At 50.0% G+C, this 19,564-nt stretch overlaps 2 protein-coding genes across 2 annotated transcripts in view; both read left to right on the top strand.

Annotated features, from left to right (window-relative positions):
* The first annotated feature begins 1,365 nt into the window (after positions 1-1,365).
* Positions 1,366-12,390, top strand: XCR1 (X-C motif chemokine receptor 1). Its single transcript, XM_030305869.1, has 2 exons — positions 1,366-1,458; positions 7,829-12,390. Exon 2 carries the CDS (start codon positions 7,846-7,848, stop codon positions 8,839-8,841), a length of 996 nt encoding a protein of 331 aa, XP_030161729.1. The 5' UTR covers positions 1,366-1,458; positions 7,829-7,845; the 3' UTR covers positions 8,842-12,390.
* A 3,889-nt stretch (positions 12,391-16,279) lies between these two features.
* Positions 16,280-19,564, top strand: part of FYCO1 (FYVE and coiled-coil domain autophagy adaptor 1) — a 74,290-nt gene continuing 71,005 nt past the window's right edge. Inside the window, 1 exon segment of the mRNA XM_030305843.1 lies at positions 16,280-16,380. The gene's annotated coding sequence lies outside the window, so the exon portion shown is untranslated.

The raw sequence follows: 19,564 nt of genomic DNA, 5'->3' as shown, positions 1-19,564 counted from the left end.
ACACAAGCAGGGGAGGGGCAGAGAGAGACACAGACAGAGAATCCGAAGCAGGCTGCGGGCTCCGAGCTGTCAGCACACAGCCAGACACAGGGCTTGAAGCCACGAACTGCGAGATCATGACCTGAGCCGCAGTCGAATGCTCAACTGACTGAGCCACCCAGGCGCCCCCAAAAAGGCAAAAGTTCTGAATGGATACTTCTCGACGAGACACCCACCTGACCAATAAGCTCATGAAAAGATACTTAACCTTGTTATCCATTTCGGAAACATAAATCAAAATCATAGTGAGCTGCCACATCATACCCTATAATTAAAAAATAGAAAACTCGCCAGTGTCGGTGAAGATACGGAGAAACTGGTACTCTCACGCATTACTGGTGGGACAGTAAAATGGTGCAGCTCTGTGGAAAACAGGCCTGCAGGTCCTCAAAAAGTTAAACATAGGAGCCACCCTGCAACCCAGCAATTCCACTCTTGGGTAGAAACCCGAGAGAGCTGAAAATATATGTCCACGCAAAAAACCTGTACGTGACTGTTCAGAGCAACATTGTTCATCATGGCCAAACAGTGGAAACAACCCAAATGTCCTCCAACTGATGGATGGGCCAAGGAAATGTGGTTTATCCACACAAGGGGATAGTATTCAACCATAAAATTGAATGAAGTAGTGATACATGCCACGATGTGGATGAACCTTCAAAACATATACTAAGTGGAAGAGGTCAGTCACCAAAGGTCACATATTGTATGGTTCCACTTAGACAAAACGTCCAGAAGAGGCAAAACCATAAAGACAGAAAGTAGATCAGTGGTTTGCCGGGGGATGGAGGGACATGGGGAACCGGACTGACCGCTAACAAGTGTGAGATTTCTTTTGAGGGCACTGAAAATGTCCCCGAATTGGAGAGCAATGATGGCTCATAAAAATTGTGAAATATGCCGGAAACGACCGAATCCTGCCATTTAAAATGGCAAATTTTATGTTACGTGAATTTCACCTCGACTTAAAATCATCATCGTCGCCATCATACGTAACTGGTACATTAATAAAATGTAATTTCGGCTAACATACAAATGCAGCTTTTTAAAAACGTACGCTTTAGGATCCCTTCCCACTCCAAAATTGCCTGACTCTATTCTCAGTGGGATCCGGGGGCTCGGGTGACTCCTGCATTGTCGACCCCACCTGCCTTTGGAGACACGCTGGGTGACCAGTGATGGGGCCAGGTTGTGACGTGAGGTCTTGGGTGGGGATAGGGAGGTTGGGGGTGGGTCAAGCGGGAAGCCAGGAGGTGGGAGAGGAGGGATTAGTCAAGGCTCCCTGTCTCCCTCTGAGACAGCGTACTACAGTTTTCTCTGACCTTCCTCTAGCTTCTGGCTGTTTCAGTTTCTTGGAGCACAACGTGCAACAGGGAAGCATCATTTCTGCCTCAAGACACACAGGAGGTGTAGATATAGGTGAGTTCCTTTATGTGTGTAACTTGTGTTTTCCTCTAATGTTAATAGCTTGTACCACGGGTTCTTCAACTCCCTGTGGGCATCGGAACCAACTGGAGAGCTGGTAAATATGGAGAGTCCCAAGCCCTCATGGGGATCCCCCCAAATCTGCATCGCTAAGGTCAGGCATTGTTATTCTTAGTGGTTGGATCATTTAAATCTGGGTTTCTCGATCCAAGTTATATGGCGGACAGGAAAAGCTACATTTGCTCTCTTGGAGCTGAGGTGGGCAAGCAGAGACAGGGAGGGAGAGCAGTGACAGGCAAAAGGGAACCGGGCTCCTAGAAAGGAACTCGGAGAGTCACTTAGTGCCATTCTCCCTTCTGTCCCCAAGACCTCCCAAGCCCAGCCCAGAAGCTTTTGAGTAAATGAATGAATAACCAACAGAAGAGTGGAATCGCTTTAACAGACGTCCAATACCCCTTTAATTTCTGATTTGGTGAGAGTTGGCATCATGAGTGGGTATTGAGCTTTGTCAAATACTTTTCTGCGTTGATCAGACAGTGTCATGTGGCCTTTGTCTTTATTCTGTTAATGCAAGGATTTAAATTGCTTGATTCTTCAGACATTAAGCCATTCTCATATTTCTGGGGTAAACACCGCTTGGTCACGACGTATCATCCTTTTAAATTATTGCCGATTTGATGTGCTAATACTTGGATAAGGATTTTTGTGTCTGCCTTCGTGAGGGATATGGGTCTGTAGTTTTCTTTATTATGCTGGTTTTGTCTGGTTTTGGTATCAGGGTGACGGTGGCCTCATGAAACGATCTGAGCGATATTCCATCCTGTATCTCAGATCGTTTGCCTAAGATTTGCCTAAGATTGGTGTTACCTCTTCCTTAAATGTTTGACAGAACGTATGAGAAAAAAATCATGTAGTTCTGGAGTTTTCTTTGTGGGAAGGTTTTTTTTTTTTTAATAGTTAATTAAATTTGTCTCACAAAGGTAGGACTTTTCAGATTTGCCGTATCACTTCATGCCAGCTTTGGTAGGTTGAATTTTTAAAGAAATGTGCCCATTTTATGTAAGTTGTTGAATCTGGCATAAAATTGATCATAATAGTTCTTTGTCATTTATTCTTTTTGTTTTTTTTTCTTTGTTAGTCATTTAAAGTTGGTAAGATCTATCTGTAGAGCAATAATCTACAGCAATAACCATTCTTTCAAATCTGCTATTCAGAATTTGTGTCCTCTTTCTTTCTGCTCTCAATGTAGCTAGAATTTTATTATATTTCAAAAAAAAATTTTCAAGCAACCACTTTTGGTTTTGCACATTTTCTCTCTTCTTATTCTCTATTTCTTTATTTCTTCTTTTATCTTTATTTCCTTTCTTCTACTTTCTTTGGGTTTTAATTTGCTTTTTTTTTTTCTGCCCAGCTTCTGAATCATTGATTTCAGATCCTTAATTTTAGGCCTCTTTTCTTTCTACCCTAAGCATTGAAAGGTATAAATTTGTCTCTAAGTATGCTTCAGTTGTGTGCCATGAGTTTTAACATGTGCCATTTATTCTTAGTATTCAGTTCCAAATATTTCACAGTTTGCCTGTGAATTCTTCTTTGACTCAGACTCTTTAGAAGCATATTGCTTTAGGGGGCACCTGGGTGGCTCCGTCCTTTAAGCGTCCGACTTCAGCTCAGGTCATGATCTCACGGTTCATGAGTTTGAGCCGCACGTCAGCCTCTGTGCTGACAGCTCAAAGCCTGGAGCCTACTTCGGATCCTTTGTCTCCCTCTCTCTCTCTCTTCCCTCCCCCTGCCCCGCTCCTTATCTCAAAAATAAATAAAAACATTAAAACAATTAAAAAAAAAAGAGTATGTTGTTTCCTTCCAAATTATTTTGGCTCTTCCATGATATCTTACGGTTATTGGTTTCTACTTCCTTTTGGTTCTTTCTAGATTTTTTTTTTTTTTTCTCCTTCTCTGCTGGGATTTCCCTGTCCATTCATTAGGGATATATTTCCCTGTAGTCTGGGGCACAGTGAAAAGAGTTGCATTCCCATGCATATCTGTAGATTCTAATATCTGGGGCATCTCAGGGTCAGTTTCTTATCTTTTTTTTAATACATTTATTTTCTTTTGGGGAGAGCGCAAGCAGGGGAGGGACACAGAGAAGGGGGGACGAGGATCCGAGCGGGCTCTACGCTGACAGCCAGCGAGCCTGATGTGGGGCTTGAACCCACGAACTGCGAGATCATGACCTGAGCTGAAGTCAGATGCTTAACCGACTGGAGCCACCGAGGCGCCACGTTTTGAGGAGGGGCCGCGTTCTGCTTTTTTCTCCCTATGCTGCACAGGTGTATTGCAGCCTCATCATCGTGGACGTTATGCTGTGCAGACCGGATTCTGTTTCATTCTTCTGAAAAGTTTTGATTGTTTATATGTTGTTGGTTTCCGCACATAATCAACGTGGCCGGCTCACATTCTAAACTCGGCCTCCCCCTGAAGTGGGCAGTGAGTCCATTTCAGTTCGGTGCCTTCTGGTTTTCCCAGGGGAGACATTCCTGGTTCAGAGGTCAGCTAGAGAGTGAGGACAGCCTCTCTGTGATGTCCCCTCACCTCCTCTCAGTGGCGTTGGTTGTCCTAAACTCAGCCCTCTGGTTTTTCAAGACCAAAAAATGGTGACTTTGCTACTGAATTTCAGCTGCCCCTCATGACTGGGTCCTGCCCCGAGGCCAAAGCCATAAAGTAGGGACTTCCCCCATTCAGCCGTTCTCCTTTTTCAGATGCCCAGTCCCTTCCAATGTTTACCATGTTTTGGTAGCTCAGCAGTGCCCACAGGAAGGTTTCTGGGTTCGGTTTTCATTTTTGTTCCAGGGTTTGTACATAGTTCAACCGGAGCTTACTCAGCCTTACTGAGAAGTGAACGCCACTTAGTGTTATCTTCAACCATGGTAAATAATTCAGTACTTGTAACCTGGCAGAACAGGAACTGGAAAGTTCTCTTACCAACCCACTCAAGCTGCACTACTCAGGACCACAGATCAGGAAAGACTAGGTGAGGCGGGAGATATCGACATTGAGCACTTTGGTCACTGGCTTCCTGTCATCCCAGACCAGCCCGAGGACTTCTTTTATTCTGGAGAGTTGAGCAGAAAATGTGAACTCCACTACAAGGAGAGACGTGTGACTATTCCGCTTCGGTGATTCCACACAAATCATCAGTGCAGGAAGCCACCCCATCTCTCCGGTGCTTTCTTCGTGTGGTCACAAGAGATGTGACAACACCGAGAGTGTGTAAAGCCACTTGTTTTTTACTAAATTAAAAGAGGGACAAGGTACCTACCTCCCTTTGTCAGGAGAAGCCATTTCATTTTGAGAAATTTCCAAACCATGCAGCTGGGGGCGCTGATGTTAAGAAGATGGGTCGGCCTCCACTGGGTCTGGGGTTAAGGGGAAGACAAGACCCAAGCAGCAGACTTGGGGATCACCTATACGACATAGGGGTGCGTACAAGGCTCCTGTCACCAAACTACCTGCACGTCCAACAAGTCACACGACAGGAGGTCCCAGACTTTTGTACGATTTCTGATGTCATTCTGAACTACAAGCCTCTTGCAGACAGAGACTATTTATTAGTCGTGTTTCCACCCAAGAATCCAGCATCTGTCACAGGGCCTGCCCTACGTCACAGGTCATCAGGTACTGTTGTATTGAATCAGATGTAAGCGCCTACTTTCTAAATGTCAAAAAATGAAAAAGACCCAGGACAGAATGAGAAGCTAAAAAGCACGGGTGGGTTGGGGGCGCCTGGGTGGCTCTGTGGGTTATGCTTCACTCTCGATTCGGGCCAGGTCCACGTCTCACCATTTGTGAGAGTGAGCCCCGCATCGGGCTCTGCACTGACAGGGTGAAGCCTGCTTGGGATTCTTCTCTCTGTCTCTCTCTTTCTCTCTTTCTCTCTCTCTCTCTCTCTCTCAAAATAAATAACCTTATTTTCTACTTTTAGTGTTTATTATTTGTCAGAGAGCGCAAGCTGGGAAGGGCAGAGAGAGGGGGGACACAGAATCCGAAGCGGGCTCTGAGCTGTCAGCACGGAGACTGACGTGGGGCTCAAACTCACAACCCACGAGATCGTGACCTGAGCTGACGTCAGACAATCAACCCACTGAGTCACCCAGGCCCCCTAAATAAATAAACTTTAAAGCAAAAGCGAAAAAGAAAAGGCCCAACGGGTTGACAAGACTAAGGAGTGCTCTTAAAATCCATAAGAAAACAGTGTTAAAAATAGGACACGTTGGAGACCCCCTTTGTTATTCCTCCCGCCCCTAACTAGGTAAGTGAGACACTCGGGCTACCTTTCCAATTCTCCTTCTCCAAATACAAGGCAGGAGAGCCTAGGTCTGGCTCCCGGCTTGGCCTTCCTCCCTGCTCCCTGGCTCTATTAACACTGGGAAGGCCATTTCACCAGTCGGAGCCTCAGTGTCTCTGACGGCCTTGCAGACAGTCACGGCACGGAGGGAGCAGACGAGTAGCCTGTGCCAGCGCGGTGCCTGGCACCTAGTAGGTGACGAGGGGGCCCCTACGTGGTGCAGGCAGCCGCTTCGCCCAGTCTCCCGTCTTCCTCCCCAAAGCTTCACTCACCTCTTTCAACGAGAGTTCTGGCTCTTCCGTCACGTTCCCTTTCCTCTCCTGGCCTTCTAGTCTCCCCGTTTCCAAAACCTCACTAGCGCCGAGGATTGAATCAATGTGACTCCGTGCGGGTTTCTTAGCGACTTCCCTCCGACCGGATACTTAGGTTGCTTCCGCTTGCTTGCCTCTGTAGGAAGTTCTGTAAACCAGACTCCCGCGTGAGGCGGCTTTCTGCTCTGAGAGTTAATCCTCCGCGTCAACCAGCCTGACGCCATCTTGGACAAATCCATCATGGTGACCACTCTGTGACCTGGAGCCTTCTTGAGCACAGTCCCCCCCAAGCTCCCCCCACACACCACCACCACCACCATTCTTTCTTTTTTGTCCAACCACGGGCATGATAAAGAACCCGTAAGTATACACTTGGGGCATAGCGGCCTTGACCTGCTCTGGAGACAAGACTATGACACACAGCTACTCTCAAACATTTCCTCCCGAGAGTCTCCCAGGATGTACTCCCCAGCCTCCAGGGCTATAAGATCAGGTCTTACAGGAGGCGGGGTGCAGAGATCCACTCAACTCGCAGCCATCCAAGACAGACTTCTGTCCATAAGATCCTTTACTAAACCATTTCTTGGCAAATTGGACCAGTCAGCCTTTTTTTTTTTTTTTTTTTTTTTTTTTTTTTTTTTTTTTTTGCCTCATGGCTCCTTTGGTCCTCAGAGGTCACTCTGCATATACTTTCTTCCACAGAACATCTGTGTTAGTGACGATTTGGTCTCCCAGAGTCTCAGTGTTCATCGGAGTCTTGAGATTATTTCCTACCTGAGTTCCCATGGGAGATGTTTGCTCCTTTCTTTTTGGACCTGTTCCAAGAGACAGCAAGCTTCCTGAAACAATCCTGCCATCAGGATTTATGGAAGGAAGGAGAGGAGGGGGAAGAAAGAAAGAAAGAAAGAAAGAAAGAAAGAAAGAGGGAGAGAGGGAGGGAGGGAGGAAGGGATACGGGGAGAGACAGAGTGAGGAAGGCAGGCAGGCAGAGTCAATGCTCACTTAGACACTTGGTAAATAGACAAAGGAACAATGTGGGGATCCTTAGCCCTGTTTTATAGATGAGGACCTTAGGGTCAGGAAGGTTAGATAGCTGGCCCAGAAATACAGTAATGGGGCCCAAATTTGACCTCAGTTCTTTGAATCTGGTTCCACTGCTCTTTCTCATACACCTAGTGGGAGACCGGTCTAGCTTAGTGCTACTCCAATGCCAGGCTTCAAGAGAAAGTGGGCTTGTGACAGAGTAAATGAATGTGAATGAATGCACCACTTCCCCCATCAAGAGAGCCTGGCTAAGAAAAAAAATGCCCACCAAACTATACAGTTTGCTTAGTGGTTTCATGTTTCGGCAAAAGTTCTTAGTCTCATTACAAATAGTTCATGATGGGCGGCTGGACCATGGACCACACTTTTTCTTTTTTATGTTTTATTTATTTTTGAGACAGAGAGAGAGAGACAGAGCATGAGGGGGGGAGGAGCAGAGAGAGAGGGAGACACAGAATCCGAAGCAGGCTCCAGGCTCTGAGATGTCAGCACAGAGCCCGACGCGGGGCTCGAACTCATGGACCATGAGATCATGACCTGAGCTGAAGTCAGATGCTCAACTGACTGAGCCACCCAGGCGCCCCTGGACCACACTTTTTTATAACGTGGGTCCTATCGATCCTCGCCTGACCATGTGGCTTGAAACTCCTCATCTCTTTCATTTCAGATGCTCTCCATGTCTAGATGGAGCCCTCAGGCATCCCAGAGTCCACCACTCCTTTTGACTATGACGATCAGAGCTTTCTGTGTGAGAGCAAGAACTTCGCCTTTGCCACCCTCAGCACCACCATCCTGTACTTCCTGGTGTTTCTCCTCAGCCTGGTGGGCAACAGCCTGGTGTTGTGGGTCCTGGTGAAGTTCGAGAGCCTGGAGTCCCTCACCAACGTCTTTATCCTCAACCTGTGCCTCTCAGACGTGGCCTTCTCCTTCTTGTTGCCGGTGTGGATCCTGGGGTACCACTGGGGCTGGGTGCTGGGGGACTTCCTCTGCAAGCTCCTCAACATGATCTTCTCCATCAGCCTCTACAGCAGCATCTTCTTCTTGACCATCATGACCGTCCACCGCTACGTGTCGGTGGTGAGGCCCCTCTCGTCCATGCGCGTCCACACCCTCCAGTGCCGCGTGCTGGTGACCGCGGCCGTGTGGGCGACCAGCATCCTGTCCTCAATCATCGATGCCATTTTCCACAAGGTGTTTCCTTCGGGCTGCAACTATTCGGAAGTCAGATGGTTCATAGCCTCGGTCTACCAGCACAACATCATCTTCCTGCTCTCCATCGGGATCATCCTATTCTGCTACGTGGAGATTCTCAGGACCCTGTTCCGCTCGCGGTCCAAACGGCACCACCGGACGGTCCGGCTCATCTTCACCATCGTGGTGGTGTACTTCCTCAGCTGGGCTCCCTACAACCTGATCCTGTTTCTACAGACACTGCTGAAACTCAGGGTCATCCAGAGCTGCGAGTTCATCCAGCAGCTGGATTACGCCTTGCTCATCTGCCGCAACGTCGCCTTCTCCCACTGCTGCTTCAACCCGGTGCTCTACGTCTTTGTCGGGGTCAAGTTCCGCAGGCATCTCAAAAGTCTGCTCCGGCACTTCTGGCTCTGTCGGCAGCAGGCGTCCAGCATCCCCCCTCACACGCTGGGCACCTTCAACTATGAGGGCGCCTCCTTCTTTTGAAAGGGAGTTCAGTGGTGCAGGAAGGAGCACCGTGGAGGGCACCGTGGGGAATGCCAAGGCCATGGGGCTGGGGGCCAAAGCAGTACCTTTCCACCAGCAGGTCCCACTTGTCGCCCCTTCTGCAGAAAGTGGCTCCCAGCTGGAAATGTTATACTGCCATCCACAAAAACAAGCCTTGAATTCTGACTTCATCACTCTTGCCTTTATTAATTCATTCGCTTAGACATCGCTTCGTTCAGAAGGCTCTGAGACTTGGAAGGAGTCCCAGAAAGGAGGATCTTCCAAGACTTCATGAGGGTCCGAGACTCAGTCCTTTCCAGCAGGTGCTACTGGCCTAATTCTTAAAACTGGAACTTCAGTCTTCCCCAGCCAAGTAAAACGCCTCCAAGCCTAGCCACCCAAGTGCAAATACGTCACGGAACCTGTAGCCGGAGGTGAAGAGGAGAAGGCTTCACATGCTCTCTAAGCTCCAGCCGAGGGCTGTTATTAGTAGCTACTTTATTCAACAAGCATATATTCCGTGCTTCCCGTGTGCAAAGTCCCACTCTGGGGACTGTGGAAGACTCCGGAATTCAAGGAGTTACAGCCGAATGTACCTAACTGGGGTGCACGTCAGAATCACCTGGGGAGCTTTTCCAAAGGCCCCGCTCCAGAACTAAATCAGGTTTACAGATCGGGACCAGGTTTGTTGTATGGAAAGGTTAGAAGGTGGCTTTCATGTACGTCCTTGGGATGTGAAGCTATGGGACAGTGTAGGAGGCAGGCATATGTGCTGCTAACCAAAAAGCAAGGTCAAGTGACAGCCATTGCCACAGAGACGAATAAGCATGGTGCTCTGAGAGTGTAGACTAGGGAAGAAAGGTTAATATCTGTAAACTAGCCTCCTGGGGCAAGAGGCACGTGCCCTCCAGGCATGGCCCCCCAAAATACATACGTTGGAAGAATAGTGACACCTGTCATTCTTTGCTCCCACTCATACACAGTGATGGAACACCAGGGCCTATGCCTAGCAGATCTGAAGACCAGGTTCCTGCCCGCAGGAAGTTTGGGAAAGTTCCTTGGTGCCAACTTGCAGGGGCCCGGAAAGACTTGCTGAGGTGTTGGGACTCTATCTGCAAGAGATGAGGAGCCGCTGAGGGTCTTGAAGCACCCCGGTGTCCATTCAGAGCACACTGGGTGGGGAAAGAGATGCACCGCAGAAGGATGCTGAGGAAGCAAGGTCATCTGGGGATGGAACCACGGACACGCAGCCACCGTGGGCAAGAACAACTCTGAGGGAATGGGGGAAAGGCAGAGTCAGCAGGACTGGGCCGTGGGGGTGGAGGGAGGGGAAGCGCAAGACTCAAAGATGACTCAGGTTTGGAACGGGCGTGGCCAGGGAAGGCGGGTGCCACCCACCAGGCAGGTGGAGAACATTCCTGGTGACAGTGATGAATCTGAAGGGTCAGCTCAATATCCATCCTGAGAGCAGGAGGTGTTGCAGGAACCTTCACCCTGGGTGCCTTGGCCAAGGTGGGTGTTTACTTATCTGGACCTTTGGAGCTGGGCTCTCGGCATTCGGAGGGAGGCAGTGGTATCTCATCATCTTTATATCCTCCAAGTAAATGCTTCATGCAGAAGGTGGCACTTACTCCATTCGTTCCTTCCCCCAAAGAATCACGGGCCGAATATGCAGGGGCCAGCTCATGTGACAGAAGCTGGAGCTATGATATGCGACACGTCTCCCATCTAGCTGCGGGTTTTCAGCACCCAGATTGCACTCTGACTGTGCTTATTTTAGGATGTGCTCACGTTGGCCCTGCAGACGGTCTCACCCGGCAGTCACCGAGGACTGAGCAGAGCCAACCCCTCCAAAACCAGCCGGCACAGCCGTCCGGTCAGGCAGGGGCCAGACCGTCTCACCAGCAGCCCGCCTCTGCACGGTTATCAAATGCATTGAGTCTCGGACCCTCATGAAGGAATAAAGCTCTCATGGACTTGACAGCCAATAGGTGGGGACATCACTCACCACGGACAGAAGAAACAGCAAAAGGAAAGAGGCAATGAGGTAGTCGTGGCTCAGAGTTAAGCCTTCGGGCTTCTGATCAGGGTAGTCGTTCAGCACCCCCTTCAAACTAATATTATTAAAGTTTTGTTTGACTTTTATTCAGAGGGCAGGCTGAGCCCTGGGAGGAGAAGGGGAGACGATTCCAGCTCGCAACCCCCCAAACCAACGCAGTGCGGTCTTAACGCCACTCTTCCTGGAAGGCAGGTTGGGAGGGGGGTCGTCACTACAGAGGCTCGCCTCGTTTGCTCCTCACCCATCCCATCCCTTCACCTCCAAAGATGTTCATCTAAGCATTTCTTCCGACACATTCAGCCGTACCCCTGAGAGCACTTCGCTAAACACAGTCGTGTCCATGTCCTTACATTTCTCGTGATGTTTCGTCATCTCCAAGGGTAGAGAGTGGAGCGTCTTCTCCTAATTTAGTTCCTTGGGAAACTGAGGCAAGAGGCACAGAGAAACAGAGACGTGATGGGAAGACGCCCTATCAGAAAAGGAGCCTATGGGCAACACTGCTTAAAAAAATCAGCCAGAGCACTGCACACTGGTGGCCACCTTGACCACACACTCTGTTGGCCACAACCTCCTGCTGTCCCCTCCCTCCGCCCACTGAACCACAGCTGCACTCTTGTGGGCCTGTCCCACGAGAGTCAATAAAAGTTGCCCTGGACACAGGGCTGCGGACCTTCTGCTGCTCCGGGAACACAAAAAATCCACGGTAGTTCCCAGGGAAGATGTCTTCACAGCATTCCCACCACCCCACTCTCTTGGACAAAACCTGGAAGGGAGGAGCCTTGCTGGTCTCTGAATAGGAACTCCAAGCCCAGGGCAGCCCCAGACCTCAGATGACCCCAGCCAGAATGGAAGTTCCTCAAGGGCACAAGCCATGTGTGGCCGATCTAGAACCTCCCTCAACGCCCGGCAATGTTTGTGGTTGGTTGAGTAAGTGAATAGGAGAGCATCTTTCTGGCTTTTTCCTACTTCTGTTTTTTCTTTCCACACTTGCTTACATCATACCTTCTGGTCAACACCAGGCACTGCCCAATGGCGTCCCATGACTCTTCCCTATGGCCCATCAGCCCACACATCGCCTGGTTGGCTGAATTCCTGACAGCTTTCATTTGTAAAGCCTCCCTGTGACGGGACAAAGAGGCCCATGAGTCTGGAAAATCCAGGAGAACAGATCCCAAAGTAGATTGTCTGAGAAGGCCCTTGGGATGTGAGCCTTGGACCCAAACCCCAAATCTAAGGTCCTTCACTGAATCACCGTGACCATGGGCCTCCCAGACTCTCCGCGTCCTCATCTGTAAAACTGTATCAATGCCGAAAGCACAAAGACAGACTCTATTCACACAATGAAGATACACATGAGATCATGTGTGTAAAAGTACTTGCTTTGCCAGTGATTCAGCCCCAAATAGGAATTACGACTGTAATCATCTCATAAAGACAGAAAGCATCATTGTATCATATGCACAAATAAAAGAGTAGCGTGTATGGACTCATCCCTGGCTGTGTTCCCCTCATTTCTACCTACGTCTTTATATAAGATTCCTAAAAGTCCTCTGCTTCTGGGGGATCTGGGTTAGGATTCAGGGTGAAGGGAGGGATACAGGAAGAGGATGGGGCATGGAGTGTGGAACAAGCCTTGTGTGGGTCAGGATGGTGGGAAATTTGCTCCATTTAGGCCTTAGGCAAAATTATCCAGGAGACCAATGTGTCTCGAGTGCTCTGTGGCTCTCGAGTTTTCTGTCCTTGTCTCTCCCCTGGGCTGTCTTCAAGTCCAAGGTTCCCCCCCCCCCCCCCATTTCATGACCCACTGTGTTGGAACAAGGACTTTTCAGAGATCAGCCCTCTAATCAGAAGGAATGCTATGCTTCCTCCCGGGAGTTTGGGGCATCCTGAAAACTTGGTGGGAGATACTTTGCAGGTTTGGGGGAAGTTTGGGAAGGGGAAGAAGGATTATCCTGAACTATGCTCTCCACTTTGGGGCCAGCCCAGATTTTAGGTGTGGGTGGTTGTAACCGCCCCCGCACCCCACCCCACCCCCGCCCTGCTACACACACACTCCCAGCTCCTCCACAAGAGAAAGTGTGGCCAGAGGGCCCAAAGGAGGACAATGGAAGCCTGATTCCTTGACTTTGACCATTTCAGAAAATCAGAGGTGAGCATCACTCATGGTTAGAGAGAAGATATGGGCAATGGATGGGCATGGAGAACTGGGTGGTTACAAGGATTAGAGGTGGGCCCGGGGATAAGAGGGGGCATGTGGACCTGCAGGATGTTCCTGGCCACGTGTGTACAGGCCTGCTCTGTGTGAAGGCAGAGGGAAGCCCATGTTAGGGGGCGTAAGATTGCAAAGAAGGATTAGCACCACTCTCAAGTTGGTCAGCCTCTGGTCATTCTTATTTGGAGAAAGATTTCTATAGGATTACTCTAGTCCCAAGGAATTGGTGGTCCTTTTTCCAGATGACTTAACCTTGACTCAGAGAAAAGTATATGACTCGATTGTCCACACAACTGGGAATGCACGCCTTAAACATGTCACCTTAAACGTGTCATTAAAACTATTATTCCAAGGCACCTTGCAATGAACTATGGGAGTTTGGGGAAGGAAGTACCCACTTGTATCTGTCCCCCCACTTTGGTTACAATTGGTTCAACAATCTGCCTCTGGTTTTTTTCCAAAAATAAGGATAATGTGAGTTAAAACAACAACACTGAACATTACTAATTTTTCAAAGCAACACTGAACAACAACACTGAACATTACTAATTTTTCAAAGCATCTTGTTTATTTAATTTTTTTCAATGTTTATTTATTTTTGACACATAGACACAGTGTGAGCAGGGGAGGGGCAGAGAGGAGAGGGAGACACAGAATCCGAAGCAGGCTCCAGGCTCTGAGCTGTCAGCACAGAGCCCGACGTGGGGCTCGAACCCACAAATCATGAGATCATGACCTGAGCCGAAGTCGGACGCTTAACCAACTGAGCCACCCAGGGGCCCCTCAAAGCATCTTGTTTATTTAAAAGTTAGAGGAAACCCACAAATATTGGCCTCAATAGGAAATCACATCCCCCGTTCTGACTGGATCCTTAGCAAGCCACTTCCTCTCCTTATCTATTCAACTCAACTGGAGAGGCTTAAACTCTAAGGTCCCTCCCCGTGATTAAAAAATGAAGTCTATGAGTCTATAATTTCATGAGTTGCATTTCCATGACGTTCTTTAGGGGATACAAATCTGTAGCTTCGTGCACGTTATCGGTTGAACTGTGTCCTCCTCCTACTCCCCAAGAAACTCTTGTGTCCATGTCCTAATTCCCGGTACCTCTGAATGTGACCTTGTCTGGAAAGAGGGTCACTGCATATGTAATTAGTTAAAATGAGGTCACAGGGGTGAGGGCAGGCCTGTAATCCAATATGACCGGTGTCCCTATAAAAACGGGAAATTTGGACAGAGACCCAGACCAAGGGAGAACGCCAGGTGAAGGCTGGACTTACGCTATCACAAGTCAAGAACACCAGAGATTGCCAGCAACCACCAGAAGTTAAGAGAAAGGCATGGGATGGGTGTTCCCTCACAGCCACAGAAGGAGCCAACACAGCAGACACCCTGATCGCAGACTTCTAGCCTGGAGACCTGTTTAAGCCACCTAGCTGGTGGGACTTTGTTACGGCAGCATGAGCAGACCAACACGGGGCGCCATTCCAGTGGGTGTGAAGGGAATCCTAGCGCATCTCAGAGCCGCTCATGGGCTTTTAGTGTCTACCTTGACCACACAGAACACGACTCCTGACTGAAGACAGCCACAGGAGACTGGAAACTGACTTTGTACTGAGATCTGCTCTGTGCCAGGCCCATATATGTGCACATCTCACAGCCACCCTGTGACATTTCTGTTTCCCACTTAGACCAAGGAGGGCATCAGAGCTCAGAGAGGTCCACTCTAACATTCATAGCCCCGAACACGTGGGATCGCTGCCTGAGGCAAGAGGTCATAGCTCCAAGGAGCGCAGTGGGCCACAGCTCAGAGGACACAGGGTGATGCACCTGAGCACAAGGTGGCACAGCCCTGAGGACGTGAGCTCACAGTCCTGATCAAGTAGGGGCATGGCTGCAAGCCTGTAAGGTCATGACCCCAGGGACATGGGGGCAAGGCTTCTGGCACATGGGGTCATGACCCATTCACTGGGGCCATAGCTCTCAACATGCGGGGTCACAGTCCTGAGGATGTGAGCTCACAGTCCTGAGAAAGTGGCACTAAAATCCGACATTAAAATCTCTCCCACCCTCAGTATGTCACAAAACCATTCAGACTGTGGTTGGCACAACGATTTTCCCTTTGCCATCGTCCCCCTGTTCCCTCTTCCTTTCATAGTTTTTAACAGGAAGAATGGAAATCACTTCCGCACACCCCCCACGGATTGACTGTTTCATCCATCTCATCACTGATTTGTCTGTCCCTCATTAATTTATAAAAGATGGCTGATGACATGCCATACCCCAACCTTAACTAGGAAATCTATTTCCTTTCCCGTATTATCCCAGCCAGCCAATGGCTGGGGCCGTGGCGCTTGGCTGGACACCAGTAGCTAAGTCCTGCGAGGTAAAACGGTGTTTCTGGATGAAATGGTGGGAGCTAGGGCAGAGGAAAGGATGCTGCAGCCAGAACTAAGGAATGGCAGAGCCCAGGCTTCCGTCACAGGCTAAGTACCCCGGGTGCGGTTGCTCTCCTGCCTTGGATCCATAGTAGACATCATGAATGAATGCACTCTCTTGAGTCCAGCCTCAGAATGCCTTGCAACTTAGAAACAGAGAATAGAACTTACAAATAGAAATCGGGCCGAGAGTGGGGCAGAAGTCAGGAGTGGTAGTTCATTCATTAACACAAAGTTTTTGAGCACTGAGTTCAAATAGGTCCCTGGGTTTAGAAGTGAGGGGGGGATCCGGGAAGCCCAGCGACACATGCTTTTCATTTAGCCCGCCCAACCTACCAAAAGTATTATCTTTTCAACATGCAATCAGTATAAAAGTAGTAAGAAGCTACTTCACGGTATTGTTTTCATACGAAGTCTCTGGAAGTCAGGTGTATTTTGCACTTACAGCCCGTGTACTGTTCAGCTCAAACTAGCCACACTGCAAGTTCTCAAAAGCCACACGGTGACGGCGCTGCTTTCAAGGTGCCACACCGATGACTCGGGGACGTACCGAGCCTGCGGGGACTGAGAGGCTTAGCACAAGGCGGGTGGCACCGCGGCGCGAGGAGACGCAGACCTCCGCGCGCGCCGCGAGCCGTGAGTCCTAGTCCACGCCCCTCTGCCGTGGGGTCCGACGGGACTTGTAGGCGTTGGCCTGCGGAGCGTGCCGGGAGTTGTAGTCCGCGCCCGCCTGCGGCGGCTCTGCGTATCATGGCGGGCTGCGCCGCGCTACCGCACTCTTCCGCTGGGCCCCAGAAAGTTTCGCTTCTGCCAAACAGTGGACCCACGAGCGCGTAAGTGCCGCGGGGGGCCGGCCGGACCTCGGGGGCGCCTGGGCCGCTGTCGGCCTCGGAGCGGAGAACTTCCCTCCCGACGCGGCTTGTCACCTGTTGCCCTCACCGTCCCCGCCCATCCCGGGTCTCCCCCAGACCCGGTCCGAGCCCTTGCCCTTGGCCAGAGGGCCGGGGAGGCACCTCTCGGTCCGCTGCTGAAACTGACCCTGGAACCCTGGCTGCCTCTGGTGGTCAGTTGGAAAGGCAGACCCCCAAACACCGGTTCCGGGACCCCCGAAAAGGAGCCCACCATATAGGAGTCTCAGAACAGCCCTTGGATCATTTAGGCACAGGAGGACAGGTCGTGGAGTTTCTGCCAGGATTGTCCGAGAGGCCACTGACTATAAGAAGCGAAGTTCCGGGCTCAGCCGGACGGGGATAGCCCAGACCTTGTTTCTCCCTCCCTCCCGTAAGGGGACAGTTTGTTCATCCCGGGCCATCTTCGGGCCACGGCCCGTTCTCTTTACCTTATGTTCAGGTGCAGGGGCTCAAAATAGTCCCCCCCCCCCCCCCCACCCCCTGATCTTTCCTGAAACATCTGTGGATTTGGGATTGTCTGTGGTGTGGCTGCTTGGGACTTGTGCTAAAGAGTCCATGCTATTCGGAACCTCGGCTGGGGGATGTTCTAGGGGGAGGCCTGGATTTTATTTTTGTGTAAGGAAAGCGTGTGTGTGTGTGTGTGTGTGTGTGTGTGTGGTTGACACATTAACCACACGTCTCCCTGTTCTGTGCACATGTATCTTCTGATGCCCCTTGTCACTCTTCACAACTCCCACTGGCTGCCCCCTCCAGAAAAAAAAAAAAAAGAGCATTTACTGAAGCTGCTTGTGTTGGCCACAGCCTCTGCTCCTCTGCTTGTCTTTACCACGGCAGTTTCCTTTCCCACAGAGAAATGGGTCAGGGGCTCTTTGAGGGCAGAGGATCAGGCTGTAATCAGCTCACTGCCCTCCTGCCCCTGCAAGCCTTGTGGTCTCTGTAGCAAGCTTTACTCCCCTGCCATCTGCCTAATGCGGCTTCCCCTGCGTGTTGGTGCTAATAAAGAGCGGTCTCGCTGAGGTTTTCTGCTTTTAGTGGCTCCCACCTTCCAAAGTGTGCCCATGTCAAGTGGGCTCCACTGGACTTTCCCTTCTGTGACAGCTGCTATTCATAAATTACTGAATTCCCTGTACCAGTTGTGGGCCATTGTTCTCATCACCCTGGAAGCCAAAGTTAATTGTCTCAGTGATGGGACCCGGCCTTCTTTGATTAAAGGGATCTGAGAAGCCTCTTTGCTTTAGGAAACAGGTTTTCTGCTTCTCTTACAAGTGTTCATCTCTGGGTTGTGCTTCCTTTCGTTTTTAAGTTGTTTTTGGTATTTTATTAGGAAAATAGTGAAGCATAATCATTGAAAGGATTGTGTAGTGAACATTGGCTCGCCTGTTAGAATCTACAACTAATAGTTTACTTCAGTTAGTTTTGTAGTTGTTTTAATGTCGGTCCTCTGGCTGTTCCTTGGATGGTCTTTGCTCCGTGTGGCTGGTTTTGGGGCAAAAGCAGGAGATCAAGAGCCACACTTTAAACCACACTAGTCCTTTGGGGGCAGGAAGACACTTCCCGCCCCCCCCCCCCAGATGTTTGCGATGACAGAAACTACCCAAAAGAGACAAGATCAGAACACCTGGTGACTTTGACCTGTGCCGGTCACCGAGGCTGTGGGCTGCTGCCTCCAGAACGCATAGTAGGCACTCAAGAAATGGCAGTCCCTCCCTTCCCTGGAGGGGAGAGGTTTGGCTGATGGGTGACCTGTGTTTTCTGGTGATTCCAAGGACAACTTGGGTGACTCCAGACTGGAGTGTCCTTAAACACGAGGCAGAGGAAATGTGTTGTCTAGCTGTGGTCTCATGGTGAAAATCACTGATAGGAGCTCAGTGTCTGGGGCCACATTCCCTGGAGCAGCCTCAGGACACACAGCAGGTGAGGGTCAATAACTGGTGCCTTGTGACCAGCCAGAGGCCTCCCGTGAGCAGAGATGAGGGGGGTCCAGCTGGTCAGCATCTGCTCACCTGGGCCTCAAAGTCATTGTGTTGCTCCAGAGATAAGCAAGACTCTATTTGTGATCTCATTGTCAGTTTGGGGATCTTTGCTTGTTTTTGTTTTTAAAGCTCTTGGTTGGTAGAAGGGCCTCTGAGCAACTAAATGGATCAGTAGTGTGGGTACTGAAATGTTTCCTTGGGTCTATATTATCCTCTTGCTGCTTGTAGACATATTGTTTGGCACCGTAACGTCCCTGTAATAAGAGCTTCAGCCTCAGAGCACGTGGGCTCGTGGCTTTTATGAGATGAGGGTGGTTGAGCGGAGCTCCGTGGGGCAAGGGGGCATTTCCCCCTTTTCCACATGTTGCAGCCGGTCAGCCTGATGGTTTTCGTGACCACCGATGGTCTTCCACATTCACAAAGGCCTTTGTGGCATTTGAAAGACACCGAGCGCCTGTTTCTAGTTTGGCCAGATCCTGTTTCCAGGGATGAGGACATGTACATCAGTGTGGTTCTGAGGGGATCTGTGGTCTGGTTATAGTACGTCACCCTGCGGCTGTTCTGGGGCCCACGGGCAGGTCTGGCTAACCACCTCAGGAGCCTGGGGTACTGCATCCTTGACCTGGGGCAGAAAACCGAGCCTGTGGGATCCAGAAGAAAAACCTGAGCTGAAAAAGCAACCCAAGCAAGCTGTTGGTCTGCAGGGGGATAGGCCAGGAGGAGAATCCCCGTAGGAGGACCGGGGTGGGCTGGACAGCTGAACCAGACGTGGTGGTTTCACAAGGAGCCAGAAGGAATTTCCTCAAGCTGAACCTGCAGCCCCTTGGGCTTCTTCCAGAGCCATCTGCAGCCTTGGTCAAGAGCAGGGAGGGGGCACTCGAGAGCCTCAACCAAAGTTAGCCACTGGGAACGTCTGCTCTTCTCCTCCCCTACCTCCTCCTTGAGGAAGGTAAAGGATAACCTCCCCACACTGCACACGGGGGAAAAAAAAGCCCAAACAAACAAACAAACAAAAAAAACAGGAAAAAGTAAAAAACCACAAACGCCACACACAAGGTAGGAAAAGGTCAAATAACTTCCCCAGGACAGACAGATTTGCTAAAATTGCCTGAAAAGAGTTTGGTGAGCTAAAC

This window comes from Lynx canadensis, chromosome A2, assembly GCF_007474595.2.
Source record: "Lynx canadensis isolate LIC74 chromosome A2, mLynCan4.pri.v2, whole genome shotgun sequence".
Lineage (NCBI taxonomy): Eukaryota > Metazoa > Chordata > Mammalia > Carnivora > Felidae > Lynx > Lynx canadensis.
This window is presented reverse-complemented; position numbering and strand designations above follow the sequence as displayed.

Bases quoted from the DNA above. Each gene is read 5' to 3' on its own strand.
- XCR1 (XM_030305869.1), top strand. From the start codon at position 7,846: ATGGAGCCCTCAGGCATCCCAGAGTCCACCACTCCTTTTGACTATGAC.